Below are 21,138 nucleotides of genomic sequence, written 5' to 3'. Positions count from 1 at the left end.
TTTTTTTGGCACAAGCTGAAAAGTTAAACGGCAACAGAGTGATTACAACTCTGAGACAGTATTATCTGTAATAACACAATATTAATTCTGTAATGATAAATTTAAGTTATCCTTAATTAAAAAAAAGCATATTGCAAGGGTTTATGATAAAAAATATATACTGGCCAATGTTTTTATATGTTAACCATATGGCTTGGTCATGTCAATGTCATTCGGTCAATCCCTTTGGTTCAGCCTGAAATATCGTACTGACACCTTGTCATGAACTAATGGTGTTCAGAGGATGAAGCCTGCTGACTTTAGTGGTTCCTGACATTTCCCTTCCACAACCATGAGATTGGCATCTCTTGCCAGCTTGTTCTCTGGTGAACAAACTAACACACTGTTTGTGACCTGCACCAGTATTTCTTGTTTCACATGGATGCGCCAGCACTGATGAAGTACGTTGGTTGAACTGTAATTACCACATCTTCCATCATCACTACACAACTACCCCTTAGTTTCCACGTGCAGTTACTCATGATGATGTACGACATGAACAAAGGCAGTTTTGTCTACAGAGAAAATGCTTTTTTTCTCATTTTAATAATTTTTAAAACATTGATTCTTAAATATACTGTACTTATTGTAGATATTTAGTCGATTCATTTTGTTTAAGACTAATCCACATTATCTGTAGATGAGGACTAAGGACAGTGGATTGTTAAACCCCATGAGGCAAATTGTGATTTGAGAATATGGGATATACAAATTTGATTGATTGTTAATTTCTAGTTGTCAGTGTAAAAAAAACTTTTAAATAACCTACACTGCAAATTTGTATTTTTCTGAACTGAATGTTATAATGCACATGTAAGCAGCCCATCCTTTAAAGACTTGTTTTAATTCTCATGAGGTCCCATTTCAAAGCCATTAATCTCCTCTCAGTGCCTCTCTCAGAGGAGCAGACCTTATTGTTGGCTCTCTCCTCTTGCCTTACCTCTCTCTGCAGTGGCGAGTATCTTAATGCTACGGGAAACCAGCAGAAACGAGATACAGGCTCAGGTCTGCATATCAGCACTTCTAAAAGCACAATGCCTATAGAATACTCTTCAGCCTCCTCGGGACATTGCTCTAGACTCTCCGCTAAAAACTATTCAGTCTGGGAACAGTGAAATAAAAACCTTACAGTGTGTTATGAGCATCCGCTGGAGCTCAAAAAACCTGACAGTCGCCAATCCTCTGAAATGTCACTTCTCAGTTTCACGTTTCTATGATAATGAAAATCATTATTGGTGGTGTCCCAGTGGGTGAAACCTTAAATGTGTTATAGCTTCGAGTGGGTATACCTGCCAACAGATGTCTGAATGCCTGATACTGACAGTAAGTCCTGTGGCTACCCAAAGGGACCAATCATTTTCAGCAACCTGTCAGCTTGTTGTGCTGAATATTCCTCCCGCTCGCTGAAAACCAGCCATATGGAAGAGAGCCAGATGTAAATCTTAACACATACTGATGCATTTCTTGATGCTGTAAAATAACTAAGGCTCACATGTGTTAGATTCACACATTCATTTTATATAATATTCTGGAGAGGTATGGGTAGTATGGGCCTTTACTCCAACTCTATTTATGTCCATGTGTATGTCGTGTTCAGAAATACACACTGAATGCTACACAAATAAATTACTTTATTAATTTAATTACTGTACAAATAAACAATCACTACAGGTATTAAAGTTATTGTAATTTGGCTGTTATACATTATGTCTGGTGTTTTTAATATTGATCATATCAACATTAGGAATTCATTATTTGCATTTATTCTTTATGATCTGTGACTTTGCAACAAATCAAGGTGTAAAAAGTCAAATTTATGTATTTTAAAAGTACAAGTTTTGTTTTAAAAAAACGCACATAATTTTAATTTGATGGTCTAAAGTGATTTTACATGTAAGTACATTTTAATTGAAAGATCCAGCTATTCTCTCTAGCATATCTGAGGGTGTCTCAGTTATAGTTTGCTTGGAGCACCTTGTAGTCTCCACACCCTCCTGACTTCTTTCTCTGCGGTGTCCAACATCCTGAACATATTAACGTCCTTTGTCTGTTGAAAACGCTGCACCAGTCTCTGGAAAACAGTCACCGGGATGCTGAAGTTGAGGTGTGGGTAAGTCACTTTGGCAGCCAGGTCCCTGGTGTTGCTGGACACAATGCCTGCAGAACAGCAGATATTCATTACACTGTGATAAAACTGCAGATACAGCAGTGCAGGGACAGCAGTCTGTTGTGCATAGCGGCTTTTTCCCCCCCAACTCTTGTGTGGTGCACGGGTTCAGTTTCTCCTGTGGTCATCATATGCCCCCCACTGATCAAAAGGAATACAGGATTTTGTTGCAGGCGGTTTCTTACCAAGCAGCTCTCCTGAGTGTTTCCGCACTACAGCACCCCCACTGGCCCCTGCTTGTACTGCACAAGTGGTCTGAAGCATTACAGGCTGGGATTTCCAGCCAATGGCTTTGGAGAGGACCCCACCAGTCAGGGACGGACCGCAGCGTTGACCTAACCCACCATATCCCACCACAACTACAGATTCACCTGCAGGCAGACAAACCCAACTGATGAATCACTCTTGTAACTGTAAAGAAACGGAGATAGATCTCTTCTGATGCTAAATATGAAGCAAGGTGCAATTCTAAATAAATGATTCCACCCAACAAATGAAATCAAACCTGGGTTGAAACTCTGAGCCATTTGAGGGACCGCAGTCTCTGGGACAGAGTCTCTGAGCTCCACTAAAGCCAGATCATAGGGTGAAGACGCTTTCGTGGAAAACAGCACACCCCCCACAACATTACGGACTCTGTGAAAGAGAAAATTCACTTTGAAATCGAGAATAAGTACAAACAATAATCAGAAATATTACAGGTTGACAAAAAAAAATGTGTTTTAAATTAAACTTTAAACCTAAAGTCAGTTTGAAGTTGGTTGTAATTAACATGAAGGTCACCAAAGTCCATGTACTAATTAAAGGGCTTCCAGAACCATAAAATGTAAATAAGGTTTGGTTTTCTTTTCAAATGTCATTGAAGGACAAATACAGATCTAAGAGTTAACTTTTAACAATAGCTGAAATCATTGAGGTAAACAGCCAAAGTGTTGCTGTGAAAATGTTCCTTTAAAATATCTTAACGTGTCTCCTGATTCATTTTCACTTCTTTCTGAATCAAATCCCTTCCCGTTCAGAGAGGGATGGACATGTTCATGAGGACAGTGAATGTGCCGTCACCTGCCCCTGTGATGGAACTTCAGGTTGACTGTCGACTTCCCGTTGACCACATGCCGGCAGGTTAAAACCAGATGAGGGGAGACAACAACCCCTGAGCCCCACAACTCGCCACTGTCCACATAGCACACAGTCGGGTATTTCCCAGCCTTTGACTCGTGGGCTGTGGTGGACATGTGGAGGTCGGACTCTCCCGGACGGAGCCAGACATCTCGGAGTGGATCTTCAGTGCTCGTGCAGCTAATGATGTTCCTGAAGATCAACTGGACAGAGCAGACCAGGGACAGGCCTATCCACTCGTTGGCCTTCCAGCCAAATGGAGACACTATCAGCCCGACGAGTCTCACGTCGTCTGCGCCCTCCACCGAAAACAAGCCTCCACCCTCTGTGCCTGGCAAACAGCGGGCGTCTGTGAGGATGACAGCGTTGTCCTCTCCGGCGAGGTTGCTGACGATGCCTCTGCTGAGGGTGCTGATGAAGAGGTCCAGGCAGAGGGAGCCGAACGGCGAACCACAGGCGAGCACTGGGCTGCCCTTCAGGAGGGATGAGCTGCTCTGCCAGGGGACGCTTCCCGCTGAGTACGGGCTGCTTCGGACCTCACCTGTCTGGAGCACAGCGAACCAGCTGAGGAAGTGAGCATCCCTCATCAGCTCCGCATCCTCCTCACCCTCCTGATCCTCCTGCTCCTCGTCGCCATGGAAACGCCACCGGTCAGCATCCTGGAAGACAGCCCGGAAAGCTCGTCTGAACTCCAGGCAGTTCACCAGCAGCAGCAGCCGGGCGGGGACCTCCCGCTGACGCGTGGGTTTGGACCGGGCGGGTGTGAGCTGGTCTCGGCCGGGGTCCGCGTCTCGCTGAGGGGAGAAGCTGACGCGGATTCTCAGTTTGTCAGTCAAGCTGCGCGGGGGCAGGAAGCTGGACTCACCGGCCGAGGAGAAGCGCTCTTTGTCGGCGATGAAACGTGAAAACGGGAGGCCGGTACATATCACGGTTCCGGTTTGGTGGTGGACGATAACTCCGCTGCAGCTGACGGGTTTCTTCTCTGAGGAAGCTCGGGACACTTTGACCACACAGCAGCGCCTCTCCACCTCCTGCAGCTCCATGCTTCACCGGCCCAGGCGGAGTTTACAAGAAAACACCGATAAAAGCAGCCCTTTAAAGGCAGCTAACAGCCGGTGGAGAGGCCAGAAAACAAGCTGTCATGTTGAGTAAACACAGCAAACACACACCGACGACTTTTAACTGTTGTGTTTCTTTTAGTTCGGGTTTAAAGAACTATATTTCCGTTTTCTGACTTCCTGGTTGTCTCTCATTGGTGCACGGAAATGAACGACATCCGCTGCTCAACGTGATTGGTCGGAATGCAAACACGAACAGGTCTGAGCCAATAGAAAGCGAGGAGGCAGGACTAATGTCTTGCAACACAGCGTCTCCATATGTTCCTCTGATATTATTACTGATAATAGAAGATTAGTGTTAATTTCATTACTTTACCGAAGACTGTAATATTTGGGTTGTTATTTTATTAAAGTTATATTTGGACCTTCGCTCACTTTTTACAATAATATGTGGAAATGGAGTAATTATGTAGCATTTTATTATTGGAACAAGATATCATCCAAAAACCTGTTTGATCTTAGTAATAATAAATAAGTTCTTCTTCTATTATTATTTTTATTATTTAAAATGTAATTCATTATGTGTATTTTACACAATTTTATCTAAATTCTCTATTCTTTTACATTTGACCATTGTTTGATGCTCTAAACAAAAATAACTATTAGTATTATCAATGATGATTACAATATATAATATTGGTATAAGTGTGGTTAATAATGTTTGTAATTACTTATATCAAACAATGCCCATTCAACATAATATAAAAATGAGTCATACAACAAAGATTTAAACTCGTCAAAAATATTTATTTTGCTCAAACTTCGCAAGTGTTCAAAAACAATATAACCTGCCTTTTGTAACAGATGTATAACTTTAGAGTTCAGTGCTTAATAATAATACGGAAAGCCCATCATATTGCAAAATATAAATAACAGCTTATATACAAAATAATGTATAGTATTGCACCAACTGGATATTCATGCATAGCATTTTGCGTGCCGTATTTTTAACACTACCCAAGTACTCTCATAATATCACTGCAGGTCATGAGCAGCAACTAATCACAAAGTACCCGAGTCGCGTCACAGAAAGTAACCGTCGTGAAAACAGGTAGGATGACAAGTAGGAGTGTGTTTCATCATCTGGCTGTGCTCATGCAGTAAACACATTCTGCAATTATTGCATCTGTTTAATGAAGCTCCTCACAGCAAAAAGTCAGTTAATGCACTTATGGTCACATTTGTAAAATTGGCCTGTAGTGGTAAACATCTTCATTGAATTAAAAAAAACATGCAATCAGCATCAAATTTCAGCTTTGGAGGTAGCAGGCTACGGTATTGGCACTTTTCTCATTAACAAATATTGCACCGAATCACTGCAGAACTTTCCATGATAACTTTTTCTGTTCTGGGAAAACTGTATTGTATTTCAAGATTCCCATTTGGTTGAAACTGAATCAAAATGAATATGTAATGTTTTATCTCTGCTAATCCTCTATGTTACCACACAGGTTTTTTTTTAATTCTCAATCAAGGAAGAGTAAGTCCAAGCACCAGAATGTTATCCTGAATGACCTTCACTGTAGGTCAACACCAGCACTTAAAAATAAACCCGGGTTAGAAGCTGGTTCATGGCGAGGACATGTTCTATACTGCAGACTACATTTCCTACAGGCTTTAAGTGAAGGTAAAACCCACAGCATTTTTAACTCGTCTTAGACTTGCTGTGCTATGATTGATAAGACAAATAGACATTAAAAACACGACCTGAAACAAATATCCTACTGGCACAGTCAAAAATTATAAATACAGTCTATCATATCTCTCTGTGGCAGGTAGTTTGGTGTGGAACATGTTTTTGTACGCACAGGCAGCGTGGTAAATCTGAATGTGAATCAGTCGATATACTGAGAGAGCCAGCGGAAACCCTCTCCATATCCTTGTCTCTTCAGAACGCTGCACATGAAAACCTCCATTGGCCTCAGATTCAGCTCCTTCAGGGACACTTTGCCCTGAAAGGAAAAAGAAAAACACATCGAAAAGCACCAATTTGAATTCACGACACAAACATTTCAGCATCATTACTTCAATCTTACATCTTCAAACATTATGTCCGGGTTGAAAGTTATCCCCAGATAATAAATACAGTTATCTTTGCTGGGTAAAACATTTATTTTATAAGCTGAATCAAGAACTATTTGAAATCCATTTTTTTTATATTGGTATTGTAAATCTAATTATTTTTGAATTATTTAAAGGATCCTGTAAAATGTAACTTTGTTAATGTGTATGTCTGCTTGTTTATTTATTATTTTATTGGATGTGCAGTTATGTTTTGTATCATATTGTCATGTATGTAGTGCGTAATGTATGTCTGTATTAAATGACAATAAAAATCATTTCAGCATCCTTTTCCTTGGACCCTGAACATGTACAAAAACCTCCAACTCTCTGCAAACAGAGATTGAAGCATATATGGTTTGTATTTGTGGAGCAGTGGATCACTGAGACAGACCTTTGTAATGGCTCACTATAAAATCCTGCTTCCTTTCGCTCTCTTTTCCGGCTCCTCTGCCAAGAAACAGCAGGTGCTTGAGGAGATTTACACTAACAATGAAAAATCTGCATAACACAGGTAGCGCTTCTCAACAGCAGACAATCCTAGCTGTCAATCACGTGGTATCCATGCTATATTAAGCTAAATGGGACCATAATTTACAAAGTGAACATCATGTTGCATTTAGGAAGAATTGAAACTAGTGATTGAGACCATAAAGTCCATGTGAAAATGTTCCTGATTCATTTTCTCAAAGAGTGATTTCTTTTTGCAACAAGTGGAGTCCTCTGCTGGTAATTCTAGGTAATACAGGCATCAGGCACTCCTGCATTGGCCTCACTTTCCAGAGTCTACGTCCATTTTTAGCCTTATTTTAGTCAGTCTATGAATGTGTGCAATACCTTCCCAGTCGTGTGTCCATGAAGACCAAACATGCCCCTCAGTCCGTCTTCACTGACGGCCTCTGGACGGTCTATCTTATTCCCCAGAATGAGAACCGGTACGTTGTAGATGGTTTCATCTGTTAACAGGGCCTTCACACGAGAGGGGTCATGTGATCAGTGAGCAGATCGCTCCAGTGAAAGCTATAACAGGGTGTGTTGTGTGTCATGTAACATCAATATACTTACATCAAGCTCAATCTTAGCCTCTACTAGTCGCTCATGATCAGCGCAATCCACCATGTAGACAATACCATTTATGGCCGGGAGGTAGTTCTTCCAGATCCTTCTTGCTGTGTGGGCAAAACAGTCTCATTATTCATGTAACACTTGAGAGGCGACTCAAACAGATTCTTGCTTCAGTGCTATACCTTGTGTGTGACCTCCAAGGTCAAACGTCGTAAAGGTCATTCCGGCGATGGTCAACTCCTCAGATGCTGCGGACAGAGGGGAAGCACTGACTTTAGATAAGCAGGGCAGCAACGAACTCAAGGCTGAATGCTGAACTGACAACAGGTCAAATTGCTGGATGTACTTGGATGTAGCGTGGGCACGTGCTGCCCTAGTCGGTCATCTCGGAGCATGTGCAGGAGCGTTGTTTTTCCAGCGTTGTCTAGTCCGAGGAACACCAGCTTGCCACTCTTCCTGTACAACCCTAAGAGTAAAAATATGAGAAATTCAATTATGTGAATTTAATGTAACCTCATTGCAAACTTGTGTTATCAGTCTATCTTCGCCACAGTCATTACAAACACCAAAAATTGTATTTTTTGTAATATTCAGGAAGTTACGGTACATCTGTGTAACTAGACTAGGCGATGCATTTCACTCAATGTGTACTTCCTCTTCACACGGACTGTTTACCTGCATGCAACAGCCTGCTCAAACGTGATTGATTTTGTTTCCCACCACAAAATCTCATCCTTCATTTTAAGATTCTGTATATTCACATGCAGAATCTATTAATACAGATTAGATAATGAGATAAACATGTATGTAAACCTATAGTATCCTTGACCTGTACTGACAAGGACACTAGCACTTAATTGGACTGAAAACATATTTTTGTGTTTGGCAGAACTCTCGTCTTTCTCTGTCACACGTCATATTTTTACACTTATTTATTTATTTTATTTACGTAAAAAAACAATGAGGTTCAGCCATTTTAATTTGTATATTTTATATTTGTTCCAAAATAGGGTTAAGGTGTTGTTGGAAGGGGATAAGGTCAAATAGCACAATGTTGTGAGGACTGGATGAGAAATTTGAAGTTATTTTGGATTTTTTAAAGTTGTTGTGTTAAAGTTGCACTGTTCAATACTCTACCTAATAGTTGTAAGACGCTGCTGAAGCCCCTGTAGATCCAGTCAAATATAAAAGACATGTCTGTTGACTGCCTGCAATACAGAAAACTGAAATTAATCATTATGTCACATCAAAGAATAAGACCACAGCAATGTACAAACGAGGTATCAGTCAGTGATTAGTTCATGTTTAATCTGCTGTCAGAGCATGACCATCAGATCATGCTCCAGATAACAACACAGCTCACACTGACAAATGAGCCAAGAATCTTAACCAACTATTGCAAAAGGACTCGGTTTCATTACAGATTCAAGCACTGAAGCCCATTGTTGATCATTATTCCTAACCCTGGATTACTCTGGTGGTATGTGTAAACTTTGTGTAATCACACAAGCTCTAAAGTACAAAAGGAAAAAAGAGGGACAGACGAAACAGCCAACAGGCTTTTAAATGATTTTATTAAATGCTGGTTTATTTAGCGAGTTGCCTCACTGAGTCACATCTGATCTTCTTCTGACTATTTATACGACAGGTTGTGGCAAGGACACTTGATCTGTTACCCCCAGCTTCCCTCTCACACTCTGACACACACTCTCACACACACACACACACACCTGTCACTATGTGGAACTTGAAGTGCTTTACTAGTGAGGCCTCCAGTGACTAAGGCTTGAGGATATTATTTCAACTGAACACACCAGACTCCATGTGAAAAATATGACATTTAAGTCATTGGTCAAATCCACAGAACACAGTCATGTAATAAGTGGCCGCAAGTTTTCACGCAAATTTGAAACCAATTCTCTAAAACACGTACCATGAATAATAACTTAAAAAACCACGCCAGGCTGTTGAACGAGGATTCCTGTGTTTCCCTGTGACTCTTGCCTCACTTCGGTAAAACATGATAAAAGTGGTAAACAACAAGCAGCAGCCTGGTTCCACAGAGACAACTTTATAAGTTCATAACTTTATAACAGAGGGGAGGAGGTTCAACAAGGCTACAAATACTAAACACGTAAATCTGTGGTTTTATTACCTGGGTGAAGTTGTCGGTCCTCGGTCTGTTGTAGGCTTTTGGTCGGTGAGTCTGTCCAGTCCACTGACACGGAGCCCGCAACTTTGACAGGACACCGGAAACACGTCACACTGAGTAATGCGGAGGGGGCGGGGCCCTGCCTGTCTCACTTATTAGTTTGTGTATTATTTGTTTAAGTCTGTTATATGTTTTCATCCGTTTGTTTGTACAGTTTAACACAACAACTACTGACTCTTTGAGTTGTGAGTCCTCCTTAAATAAAAAAATAATCCTGGACGGTGGATTAATTACAATATAGGGAATGAAGCAAAATAATGCAGAGTCATAAGAATAACTTCCAAGAGATATTTGTTTTTTACATTATATTTATAATACATCTGTACATCATGTTAATTACAGTCTAGCTTACAAATATAAAAAATAAGTAAATTAGACATAGGCAATAAACTCATTGGAAATAATATGATTGCCTATTATCAAGATGACTGAATGTAATAATGCTTTAAACTGCAAACACTACTTGTGACTGTGATTATTTGGTTACAAGAAATGTTGAAAGTCCACAGACCCACCTTTACTAATACCAGGGACATAAAGGTAAGTGCGTGCACAAGTTATGAGTGTTCAATAAAGCAATATAAACTGAGCAATACAGCTTTAAGAGACTGTGCTATTACTCACACGCACACATGGTCCGGGAACTGTTTTATCACTTTCTTTAACAGTAAAACATGCAAATTATATGTAGTTTAATTTAGATGTAGTTTAGTGTTGCTTTTAGGGATATAAAATGGATTAATCACAAAGAATGAACACTTCATCCTTTGTGGATAACCTACAAGTAACATTTTAAATCTAGAAATGCATCACAAAACATACATTTGCCAAATCAATGTCAACATAAGCTGCGGTCTTTAGTTTGAAAAAATTACATACGGATAAAATATAGTTTTATGAATATATTTGATTGTTTTTGCAAAAGTTTATTCATGAGGGTGAAGCTCTTGAGATGAATCATCTCATTTGTGAGGTCTTGAACACTAAAATGTGAAAAACAGAGAGTTAACTTTGATTTCTTTACCACTAGTTATGAATGGGGAAATCATACCTTATACCTGGTAGAACACATTTGTAACATTTTGGTCAAGTCTGAAAACACTGAGCATCCCAGTAGACTAAAAGAAAGGTAGTATTGGGCACTGACCACTAGGTCGCAGTATTATAACAAAGCAAAGCATTATAACTTCAGCTTTCTTTCCTTCACACTCATTAATGTCTCCTGTGTGTCACAACAACAAAGACAATCAAAACTTCTTATTCATCGTAAATCCTGTAACCACCAAGTGCAATCTTTTCTTATTGAAAAATAAACAGATAAAATAAATGAATCACACTTTTGATAATTTAATGAGCGAAGCTTTATTAAAGCAGTTCATATCTCATACAGGCCACAAGTGTCTACTCGGCTCAGTACTTGTACTTTGTTATTAAAGCACATCTCCAACGAGATCTTTGTTAAATAAGTGAAAATGAATTGGTCAAGACATGAGTGTGTCTTTTCTTTTCCTCTACAGAAATTATCACTACCTCTCTTCATCTACATGGAAAAACAGCCGACCCAACACCCGACACCCACGACCCATCCTGCCGTCCCATTGGTTCCTGATATAAGGCCATAATCAAGTAGTCCTGTGAGAAATGAGCCTTGTGGTCTGCTGCAATCCAAACAGGCTCCCGATTACTTCTTCTCATAGTAGAACCATTTATCCACTGTAAAACAGAAAAACAACAGTCAGTCTCTCAACACATAAAGGAACAAGACACCTTTTGTAGATTTTGATCAATACAGACACAAATATGTATCAAAGTTCTACCTGATGAGGGGACACATTCCTCTTTTCCACAAGGATGCATCTAAAAACAGAGCGAAACATCAGGAATGAATGAAGCCTGCAGTTAAAATTAATTATGTTGAAAAGTGGGATGTTACTTACATCAACAGCAGCTTTCGCCTCATCCGCTGAGCAGCAGTGACAGCTGTCGCCTTCTGAGACACAGGTGTTTTTGCTGTATTGCACAAGATATATGAATTAATTATTAAAAAAAACACATGTATACAAAGTGTGAATAAATTATTCACACTTTGTCATCATACAGTTATCATTACATCATAATGTAATGAAAACTCATTTTACAAGACAACCAGGACAAAACTGTCATCGTACCAGTTCAGTTCACCAGCTTTAGTCTGTTGGGAGATGAGGGCCTTCCAGAACATGTTAGTGCTCTTGATAACTTCAATGGCAAAGTCCTGAAACACAACACTATCTGGTTAGTTCATAGTGAGATTAAACATTAACTATGACATTCATGCATGAAAATCTGCAGATTACTTCTAGTACAAGAAACCATACTTTCCCAGAGCAGTGCAAATTAAATGTTAGACTTTGACAAAGCAGGCAAGTGCGAGAGATAAATCTAAATCTGTTTGCCACAGTGAAAAAAAAAACAATAAATAAAAAGGTGAGTTTGATGGACACCTTGTCTTTGAACTCGTCATTGAAAGCAAACCGGTTTTCTGGTTTCCCATCAGGCACTTTGTATCTCCTGAACCAGTCGATTGTGGCCTCCAGGTAGCCGGGTTTCAGGCGCCGGACGTCACTGATGTCTGAAAATGGACAGGGACACCCACAGGTGTTCAGATGCAGGACTTCTCAAACAGACAAAGGGCGAGAAAAAGTAAAATAAAGAAATTGTTGTGCCTACTGTTCAAGTCTTTGGCTTCGGGGTCCTCTACATTGATCGCAATCACTTTCCAATCAGTCTCGCCCTCATCGATCATGGCCAGGACCCCGAGTACCTTCACTTTCATTACCTCCCCACGGGAACACACCTGGAAGAGATTCCCTTTTTTCAATTAAATGAATTTACACAACAATGACACCGATAAGCTGCAAAATCACCCGCCAGTGATTTACCTTGCTTCCGATTTCACAGACATCGATGGGGTCGTTGTCGCCACAGCAGTCAGTGTCTCCGTCTTTGTGTGTGGGATCTTCCCATGTCTGAAACATTACAAAACAAATATAAAACGTTTGCTGTACAATTTAAACACCGCAGGACAGAACACATCAGCATCAGAAATGTTTGCTAACCTGGGGAATGGCTCCATAGTTCCATATGTAGCCTCTATGTGGGAAAACATTGGCAACATATCGCAGCTTGCCCTTCTTCACATCTTGCTTTATCGGGTTTAGGAGTTCTTTGGTAGCAATCTGAAAATAAATCATGCTGTTACTTTTGAAAAGGAACAAACACACAAGGCAGGAAAAGCTGCAACAGGCATCACCACAGGCCAAGCAAACAGGTCATTCCACACAGGCAGGTTTAGAACGAGCACTGCACTAGTTTAGGTAATGAGAAAGCTAAAACTCATCTCAGGATCTAACTGTTTAACTTTCACCTGAAGGAATATTTATTTTCCCACAGGTCATAAAAGCAGTGAAAACTTTGAAAAACCTGTTGGACAAACTGATAACTACACTGTGCTGAAGCTAAGTCTGATGCAACAGTTGATGATGGAATAGGATATATTCAGTCATACCTCCATCTTTGCATTAGTCCATCTTGGTACTTCCACAACCATGTGGAAGATGTTCTGTAAGAGACAAGATTCAGTTATTATGAAACAGTTTATGACACAACTAAAGATTGACACAATTTCAAAAGCACAACATCCTTACATTCTGTCTTTTATTCAATTATTGCTCTGGTTGAAACGTCACCATTAAGAGCATTAATTGTTCAAGGATGATAAGATAATAGATAATCTGCAGTTTACACAGATATTGAAACAGCACTCAGCAAAATACGGAGTAAAGGCCACTGCCTTCGAGATTAGACTATGACCTCACTATTCTGGAACGCATTACCTGCAGCACTTCACTACCTTTGCTGCAAAAACTCAATATTCATGGCAGCACAACAGGTGGCGTTTAACCAGAGGGTAGATTTAAAGGGTACACACACACACACACACACACGTTTACAGATTTAATGGCATGAAGGCGACAGGCGTTACCTGGCTCTCATCAGCATACATTGGTATGTCGTGGAATGGCGAGATGTATTTTCCTTCTGCATTTTCTGTAAAACAGAGATGTGTTAGCTTGGTGGAGGCAGGTAGATGATATTCTGTGTGTAAAGATCATATCAACAACCGAGTAGCTAAAATAGGAAAATTGAGCCTTCGTGTCCCATGGGATTGAAAGAGAGAACACAGGTTTGCCATTAGTTTACTTTCACTTTGAATGAAGGGGTACCTTTCAGATCTTACCCCCCACCCCCCAACAACAGACACAGATAACCTAATGCAAATCTTGTACAGCAAGAATTATGAGAAACCACATATTTCTGGTCATTTATGTATCAGTTAACAATCTGGGGCAGTGCACACAATGCAACAAGCAGAACCGGTTTGACAGTGTGTTAAATAATTACAATTACAACCTGGTGGCTATAGAGGCCATTCATTTCAGTTACTCTAAATATTCACACTGCTGCACCCACAGGCTTATTTGACCCATGTAATAAAAAGAATAAACCTTATTTCTAAAAGCAACAATCCAGAGTTACTAGGTGCTGCACAGAATAAAAGTGCAAAGATAGCAAAGCATAGAAAGCCAAATCATACTCAGCAATGCAAGAAAACAAAATCAGTGATTATTATTCATTTGTATCATTATTATTATTATTATTATTATTATTATTATATGTAAGTATTACAATGAGCATGGTCTCCATTCAATCTTGTATTTGATCGATGACATGAACTTATTCAAACAATATCAATAATAATAATATGGTTTAAATCAATAACAACATAACAGACTTTCAAAATATAGCAATGTATTGCATTGAGCGAGAACAATGAGAAGGTTTGATACATAAATGGTTTTAAAGTTCTGGCTCAGATTTGAAAAAAAGGTTTTGCCGTTTGTCAAGTTGTTATCATTCTCTGCCCATTAGATAAACAGTCATTTGACATTTATCGTGATAATGTTTTGTCCAGATCGTCCAGTCCTTCAACAAACTGTTCCAGAAATACATCATCATGTGGGTTAATCATCAACCCACAGTCTGCTCCTGTCAGTATCAGTAGGTCGATAACGTCTTATAATCAGAGAGGGCGTTGACTAAGGTTATGGTTTCATTTGATGATTTTTCCAGAATCAATCATCTCTCCTCGGCCAAGTGCACGCAGGAAACCTGGTGCACGTCAGGTCGACGCCGTGACACGTTGAGTTTCCCTATTCACGTCACCTCACCCGGCGAAGCTGCTTCACTCCCTCACAACGAGGAAACTAATGATATTTAACATCTTCAACGAGCGGACATTAGCTGTAGCTTCCAGCTGAGCTGACTAAACGAGGGTCAGTTAATGAATAAACGACACGTGGGAGGTTCGCTGGCCCGTCGGGGCTCCGGCCCCTCACAGAAGTGAAACACACACAGAACTTCATCATCTCTACTTACTGTAGAACAGGCGGAAGCTCAGGGAGTTGGGGGCTCCCCTCTCCTCCACGGTGAAGCTCATGTCTGGCGGCAGGAGGAGGTTAACACGTCCGGGACCTGGATGGAGGATGGCGGCGGAATAAGAGCTGTCGAGGGGCGGTCAGAAGAGAGGAGGCAGAGGGGCCACCGCGCATGCGCTGTGTGTCAACGACGCCTTCACGGACTGTCGGACATTTTTGAGTTGAGAGGATTAAAGATGTAAATCCTGTAACGATGAGCCAGAATCTTTGACACACTCATTTCCCCATTGTAGACATTAAATTACATATTTTAGATTCAATTGAATTATATATTGAATAGTAAATACATGTTGTGTAATCTAATGTTAGTGGGAAATTTGACTGCAAAATGTTGTTCCACGTCTTAAAGATGAGAATCATAACAAAGGCTCCTTTCATAAATGTTCGCATCTATAAATTCAGAAAGGCAAACAACACCCCTCATTCAGAGGACTGGATTTGAAGAATGTATCAGACAGAAACCCTGTGAAACTACTGGTAATGTTTGCCATTCTGCATCTATGGACATTTACCACACAGAATAATTTGCTTTCTAATGAAGTCAACATTTTAATTATCATCTTTTAAAGTGTGTCACCACAATCTTTTTAAATAAACTTTATTAATTAGAGAAACAACATTGAGCCCACATTGACTAACATGAACAAATAGAAATAAACATATTAACAACGCCAGGGGTCATGAACAAACTCTCACATAGACAAACACAAATGTATTGTGATAAATTAAACTGATAATATTTGCTACACAATAATATCACAGATTATTATTGAGAAGTATGAGAGGGCTGGCGGGCCCATGACGTCACATCCGCCCGCAGCCTGTCGCTCTTCCTGTCTTGCTGAGGGAGGGGACGGAGCTGACGGCTGGGAGGACGAAAGGAGACAGAGAGATTAAAGAGAGAGGGGATCGGCCCGGGTTTCCACCGCTAACACCCCCGGTTTTTCTGTAGCTGCTGGATTTGCCACCGAATCGGCGCGGAACATGTCGACCAGTCGTCAGCTGAGCGAGAGCAGGGCCATCCCGACCAGGACGGTGTTGATCAACGACACAACGCAGCTACCTCACGACTACTGCACCACCCCCGGAGGCACTTTATTCTCCACCACCCCCGGAGGTAAAGGGGCAGCCCGACTGCTTTGGGATGGGTCTGGAATCAAAATGGAGGAGAGGTTCTGTCGGTGAACATGAGTGTTTCTGTCACTGTGGCCTGTTCAAAACAAAAACAAAGCCTGGCCCCGCCCACACGCTCACAGGCCGCCCTCTGATTGGCTGGTGTGCAGCGCAGAGATTCTGATGAAAGCCTTGCTGCCTATTTACAAAAATGTTGGGTTTGTCAATCGTGGCAATTTTGATGTAACTCAGAGTGAACACGTCCACTCTGTGTCATATCGTTTATAGCACAGCTTGTTCTACAACATGATTCATAACAGAGCATGTAAGGAAGTACATTACATTTAGCATGGACACTTTAAATCGGTCATTCACTCATCAATGATATTTTACTGATTAATAAAAAAATGCAATTTATTGCTTTAGCAATGTAAGAAGAGCTCAACAGCTGCACCAGCAGCTGTGGTAGTGGTTTGTGGTTCAGCTGTTGTTCCGTCAGTGCATCACAAACACACATCTGAATATTTTTATCCTGGTTATAAATGAACGTGAGTTTGACCTCATCAGGCATGGCAGAAAATAGCTGCTTTTATTCTCTCATCTCTGTCTAGGTCAACGTTTTCTTTTTATTTGCATGATATATTGATAATATATTATTATCAGACAAAAGAGGAACGATGTTAAAATAACTCCTGTACTACAATATGTCCTCAGTCTTACTTTGATAACTGCAAATTATTTCCAGTCTTTCTTTTCTTTTCTTAACTGATCATATACTCTAAATATATGACCTGGTTTAATCTACAGGCATCATTATTTCTTCTTATATTAAATACTTAATTCAACGTTGCTTGTAATAAATAACTCTCCGTCTTCCACATGATCAGACCGACTGAGCCGGTTGAAAACCAGTTTGGTTAGGTTTAATGAAACCGGATAATGAAAATAGATGCTGGTTATGTAAGTTTTTACAGGCCATGGCTCATTTATCTCAGGATGCACAGAACCAGAGAACATCAGTGGAATTTAATTTGAAAAGACCTTATTTACATCAGTCATTTCCTGGAACTGAGAAAAAAAAAAAGGACACTGTAATGCCATCAAAATGGAGGTTATTCTAACTCAGGAAACAGAGAACACGTACAGTACTGGACAGACAGGACTTCAACAGAAAGGAAAAACTCACAGAGCTAATTAGAAGGGCACTGACTTAGAGCAAGTGCAGTCATCACTGGCTGGCTCATGTTGCTGATGATTCACATTCACCTTTCTTCACTCCGGTGTTATTGCCCTATTTGGTTTGGAAATTTCCACTGGGGCCCAGACTGTGAGACTGATAATGATTCTAAAGATTACTTTAGAAAAAAAGGAAGGTGCTTGCAGAAAATCAACCTTTTGACACCAACAGCACCCAATTAGACATTTATTTCCTCAGATGGAGCAGAATAACAGACACTTGATGTTTGTCCTATTGCAGGAACCCGGATCATCTACGACCGGAAGTTCCTCCTGGACAGGCGCAACTCCCCCATTGCCCAGGCTCCACCAGCTCGCCTGCCTGTCATCCCCGGAGTGACCAGCCAAAATGTCCTACGTGAGAACCAGAAGAACGAAGCCAACAACCATATCAAAAACCATGATGGCAAGCCCACAACCGGTAAGACTTATGTAATAGGATTTTTTTGTATTGGAAATGTTCGTCGCCAGTCTGTCGTCTGTCTCACGTCTCATCTGCTTCTAAAGGTAGAGGCAGGCAAACGTTGCACCCGTTATTAAATGTATATCTAGCATATGTCGTTCTTTGTTTGCTTTTTCTCTAAAACCATCCAGCCTGATCCCCTCGCACCTTTCTTTTTTTTCTAGGTGATGATGCCCAGTTTGAAATGGACATCTAACCGACTGGAACACCACCAGCGAAAAAGCAAATGACCTGGCATCACACGTGCCAGTGGCTTGGCTTGTAGAAACCAATGTTGTGAGCCCTCATGGCAGCCATCTTCTTTAGCTCTCTGTCTCACTGCTGGATGTAATGTGTGTAAACCATGGGGAGTCAGTACATCATGCATACAGGTACAGTATGGCCAACTCTGGAAGCTATAGGTTCATTTTGAATAGATTTCCATGGTTACCCATCGCTGTACAAATCAACCACTCAGGCCTGATTATTATGTACTATTATGTACCCAGACACATGGTCCAATAAGTCGACTGCAGTGCTCAAATTTAAAGCTTTCTGAGCCGGGATCTTCAACAGAGCACAGTGTAAAACCCATAATATTCTGATTAATTGGTGAAGGAAGTGGTCATTTTTAAATACCGGCCTTAGAATCAGTCAAAAGCTTTGATATGCATATTCAGACTTTGGTTCTGCAGGCCCGTGTGTGCATGTTATTTAAGGGATTTCTTTTTTCGTTTTTTGGAACTACTTGAAAAGGTCCACAATCTATTATCGGTTGTTTGGTCAGTTTAGTTTCCCCCTGATGGTCTGTAGAAGGGATGCTGTGTTGTTTTTATTTTCCCAATTAGGAGACAATTTCATGCCATTCCAAGATTTTAGCTTTCATTACCGACACGAGCCTGTGTGAGTTTCTCATTTTCAGGGGAAAACATTTTAAAAAGTGAATCTTAGGCTGTGATGTTAATTGTTTTTTTAAATCCTCAAATAATTGCATTTCCCACTATTACTATAAAGCTAAATGTATATCCTGCAACTACAAACAAGCTTTTCATAAGAATTACATTTCAGAAAAATATATCAATAATCAAACCACTTTGGTCGTCATGATCTTGCTATAAATTTCTTTTACAAATTTTATCTCCTGCCTAGAGTCGGGAAAACACTTTTAAAACCGACTTTGGCTTAACTGGTTTATTGTTTTGGCGGAGGATTTATGTTTATAATCTGATGAGTATTAGACTTCGTTCCCACCTGGTATTTACATCCATCCTGTGTGATCTGATAACAAGTGGTCTGCGCTAAATTCAGGTCTTTAATTCAAATGAGTAAAATCTTAATAGCTGCGTTCAGCTCATTGATTAATTTAGTCCTCTCTCTCGCTTGTGCCAACACACACACACACTCACAAATGCTGTCATTGGACACATCTGTAAACTCAGACTGCGTAAAAACAACATCATTTTGTCTTCATGAACACAAATGACATAAATGATTATTTGCATATAGAGCGGGTAACTGAGATCCGACTGATCGTGGTCACAGGAGACGCTTTCAGGACAAATTTGAATGTCAGGTGTGAACAGACAAACTTCAAGCTGTCCACTTGTGATCGGATCTCTCGGGACAGATGTTTATACCAGGTCTGAACAGGGTCTAAAAAAAGGAGGAAATACTTTCTAAATGTCCAGACCAGCTACACATTCAGAACAAATTGGAAGTGGTTAAAAATCTACGGAAATCCCAGTGTTAAATTAATGGGTGAAATATATATGATTTTTTTATTTTCTTTTGAAAAAACTTGAAATAAATCCTGATGTTTTATATGCATTTTATCGTTGAATACAGTTTGATAGTATTGACAGTTATTAGTTTGGGAATAAGCGCTGTCAAGCCTTTGAATTAGTCGAGAAACCAGGAAACACTGTTTGAACCCAGGCTTGATGGAGACTGTCCCTTAATCTACAAATCTGTCCCCAGTGTCCTTAATCCATTTTACGCTACCTGATTCTGTTCGCGTGTCATGTCTGCCCATGCCTTACTCGACACGAGATGCAGTAACTATAAACCCCGGCTCCTTGTCATCAATTTGTACTTTCCAACAGATGTTTATTTTTTCACTGTAACATTGAATAGGTAACATTGTACTTAGCACTTGAGAGAAAAACAAATAGGTTTTTATGTTGTTTTCTTTTCCTTTCATAATTTCCTTCCTCATGCAGCTGTGAAGTTTGAACGTGTGATGACATTCGTGTCATTCTGGGATTCTGAAGCTCAGATGGTGATGGTGGTTAAAAGAGCGCCTCACGCTCATTTAGTCCATCATCGAAGTCGTATCTGCTTATTCAGTCCAAGTAGTAATTCTGAACTTGGCAAAAAATCACCACAGACTTTGTGTTTTTGTTCCATTTAAAATCCATTCATTAATTTCTCTGTGTGACTGGAACCACTGAATGGCTGACACGATATCTTTCATAGATTTGATTTGATTTTCTTCTTTTTGGCTTTGTAATTAACTCTGGCCATGTTTGGTGACGAGTACATCGAGGGGTTTGCTTCAAACCGATTTGCATTGCACATTTATTTCTTTTGGCGATTAAACTCTGTATAACGGCATCGTCATTCAGATTGCAGATTTATATCAAATCGGTTTTGCTTTGACAATGAGGGCTTTAACATTGTGTTGAAAGAAATGTGAAACAAGGTAACTGTTACCATCTGTTCGGATTTTAAACAACTTTTATTTTCATCGAATCTCCAACCGCAGTGGACATTGTTGCTGCAAGATCAATAAAGTTCCGTAACAAAGAAAATGCAATGTTTTGTGTGTTTGTTTGCTTATTCAGACACAGACAACAGGGATGGAGTTGTTCAACATGTCTTAACTATGTACTCACCCACTACGTTAGCACAGTGTTCTCCACGCTCAGTTACACTGATTCACGCTGAGCAGAGTGGAGCTCTCTCCTCATCAGAAATGTCACATCACAAGTGATCATTAACAAGCTAAAAATAAAATCTCATTGTTTACA

General features: G+C 40.3%; 4 protein-coding genes across 4 annotated transcripts; 1 reads left to right on the top strand and 3 right to left on the bottom strand.

The window, feature by feature from the left end:
• Positions 1–1,650: 1,650 nt before the first annotated feature.
• On the bottom strand, positions 1,651–4,824 carry tysnd1 (trypsin domain containing 1). The gene is made up of 4 exons (XM_034609244.1): positions 3,269–4,824; positions 2,712–2,842; positions 2,392–2,577; positions 1,651–2,196 (listed from the first exon to the last, which is right to left on the bottom strand). The coding sequence occupies exons 1-4, from the start codon at positions 4,366–4,368 to the stop codon at positions 1,994–1,996; spliced, it is 1,620 nt and encodes a 539-aa protein (XP_034465135.1). The 5' UTR covers positions 4,369–4,824; the 3' UTR covers positions 1,651–1,993.
• Positions 4,825–5,173: 349 nt separating this feature from the next.
• Positions 5,174–9,824, bottom strand: sar1ab (secretion associated, Ras related GTPase 1Ab). The gene is made up of 7 exons (XM_034609396.1): positions 9,725–9,824; positions 8,707–8,777; positions 7,916–8,035; positions 7,752–7,817; positions 7,570–7,673; positions 7,342–7,473; positions 5,174–6,395 (listed from the first exon to the last, which is right to left on the bottom strand). The coding sequence occupies exons 2-7, from the start codon at positions 8,762–8,764 to the stop codon at positions 6,279–6,281; spliced, it is 597 nt and encodes a 198-aa protein (XP_034465287.1). The 5' UTR covers positions 8,765–8,777; positions 9,725–9,824; the 3' UTR covers positions 5,174–6,278.
• A 1,294-nt stretch (positions 9,825–11,118) lies between these two features.
• ppa1b (inorganic pyrophosphatase 1b) lies at positions 11,119–15,442 on the bottom strand. The gene is made up of 11 exons (XM_034609395.1): positions 15,260–15,442; positions 13,806–13,870; positions 13,329–13,382; positions 12,880–12,999; positions 12,703–12,789; positions 12,491–12,617; positions 12,265–12,392; positions 11,950–12,035; positions 11,719–11,791; positions 11,599–11,638; positions 11,119–11,494 (listed from the first exon to the last, which is right to left on the bottom strand). The coding sequence occupies exons 1-11, from the start codon at positions 15,318–15,320 to the stop codon at positions 11,463–11,465; spliced, it is 873 nt and encodes a 290-aa protein (XP_034465286.1). The 5' UTR covers positions 15,321–15,442; the 3' UTR covers positions 11,119–11,462.
• Positions 15,443–16,115: 673 nt separating this feature from the next.
• Positions 16,116–20,919, top strand: eif4ebp2 (eukaryotic translation initiation factor 4E binding protein 2). The gene is made up of 3 exons (XM_034609399.1): positions 16,116–16,435; positions 17,909–18,088; positions 18,295–20,919. Exons 1-3 carry the CDS (start codon positions 16,303–16,305, stop codon positions 18,324–18,326), a joined length of 345 nt encoding a protein of 114 aa, XP_034465290.1. The 5' UTR covers positions 16,116–16,302; the 3' UTR covers positions 18,327–20,919.
• Positions 20,920–21,138: the final 219 nt, after the last annotated feature.

This window comes from Hippoglossus hippoglossus, chromosome 15, assembly GCF_009819705.1.
Source record: "Hippoglossus hippoglossus isolate fHipHip1 chromosome 15, fHipHip1.pri, whole genome shotgun sequence".
Lineage (NCBI taxonomy): Eukaryota > Metazoa > Chordata > Actinopteri > Pleuronectiformes > Pleuronectidae > Hippoglossus > Hippoglossus hippoglossus.
This window is presented reverse-complemented; position numbering and strand designations above follow the sequence as displayed.

What these genes read in the sequence shown, in the direction of transcription:
- ppa1b (XM_034609395.1), bottom strand. Translation starts at nt 15,320, where the DNA reads ATGAGCTTCACCGTGGAGGAGAGGGGAGCCCCCAACTCCCTGAGCTTC. An exon ending in ATGACGAGTTCAAAGACAAG is followed by an intron (nt 12,036 to 12,264) that starts GTGTCCATCAAA and finishes GTTGTGTTTCAG; the next exon opens with GACTTTGCCATTGAAGTTAT. An exon ending in GGAATGTGTCCCCTCATCAG is followed by an intron (nt 11,495 to 11,598) that starts GTAGAACTTTGA and finishes TCTGTTTTACAG; the next exon opens with TGGATAAATGGTTCTACTAT.
- eif4ebp2 (XM_034609399.1), top strand. Translation starts at nt 16,303, where the DNA reads ATGTCGACCAGTCGTCAGCTGAGCGAGAGCAGGGCCATCCCGACCAGG. An exon ending in ATTCTCCACCACCCCCGGAG is followed by an intron (nt 16,436 to 17,908) that starts GTAAAGGGGCAG and finishes GTCCTATTGCAG; the next exon opens with GAACCCGGATCATCTACGAC. An exon ending in TGATGGCAAGCCCACAACCG is followed by an intron (nt 18,089 to 18,294) that starts GTAAGACTTATG and finishes TTTTTTTTCTAG; the next exon opens with GTGATGATGCCCAGTTTGAA.
- sar1ab (XM_034609396.1), bottom strand. Translation starts at nt 8,764, where the DNA reads ATGTCTTTTATATTTGACTGGATCTACAGGGGCTTCAGCAGCGTCTTA. An exon ending in CGTGCCCACGCTACATCCAA is followed by an intron (nt 7,818 to 7,915) that starts GTACATCCAGCA and finishes CTCTGTCCGCAG; the next exon opens with CATCTGAGGAGTTGACCATC. An exon ending in ATGGACACACGACTGGGAAG is followed by an intron (nt 6,396 to 7,341) that starts GTATTGCACACA and finishes TTTTCCTTTCAG; the next exon opens with GGCAAAGTGTCCCTGAAGGA.
- tysnd1 (XM_034609244.1), bottom strand. Translation starts at nt 4,368, where the DNA reads ATGGAGCTGCAGGAGGTGGAGAGGCGCTGCTGTGTGGTCAAAGTGTCC. An exon ending in AAGTTCCATCACAGGGGCAG is followed by an intron (nt 2,843 to 3,268) that starts GTGACGGCACAT and finishes TCTCTTTCACAG; the next exon opens with AGTCCGTAATGTTGTGGGGG. An exon ending in ACACTCAGGAGAGCTGCTTG is followed by an intron (nt 2,197 to 2,391) that starts GTAAGAAACCGC and finishes GCTGTTCTGCAG; the next exon opens with GCATTGTGTCCAGCAACACC.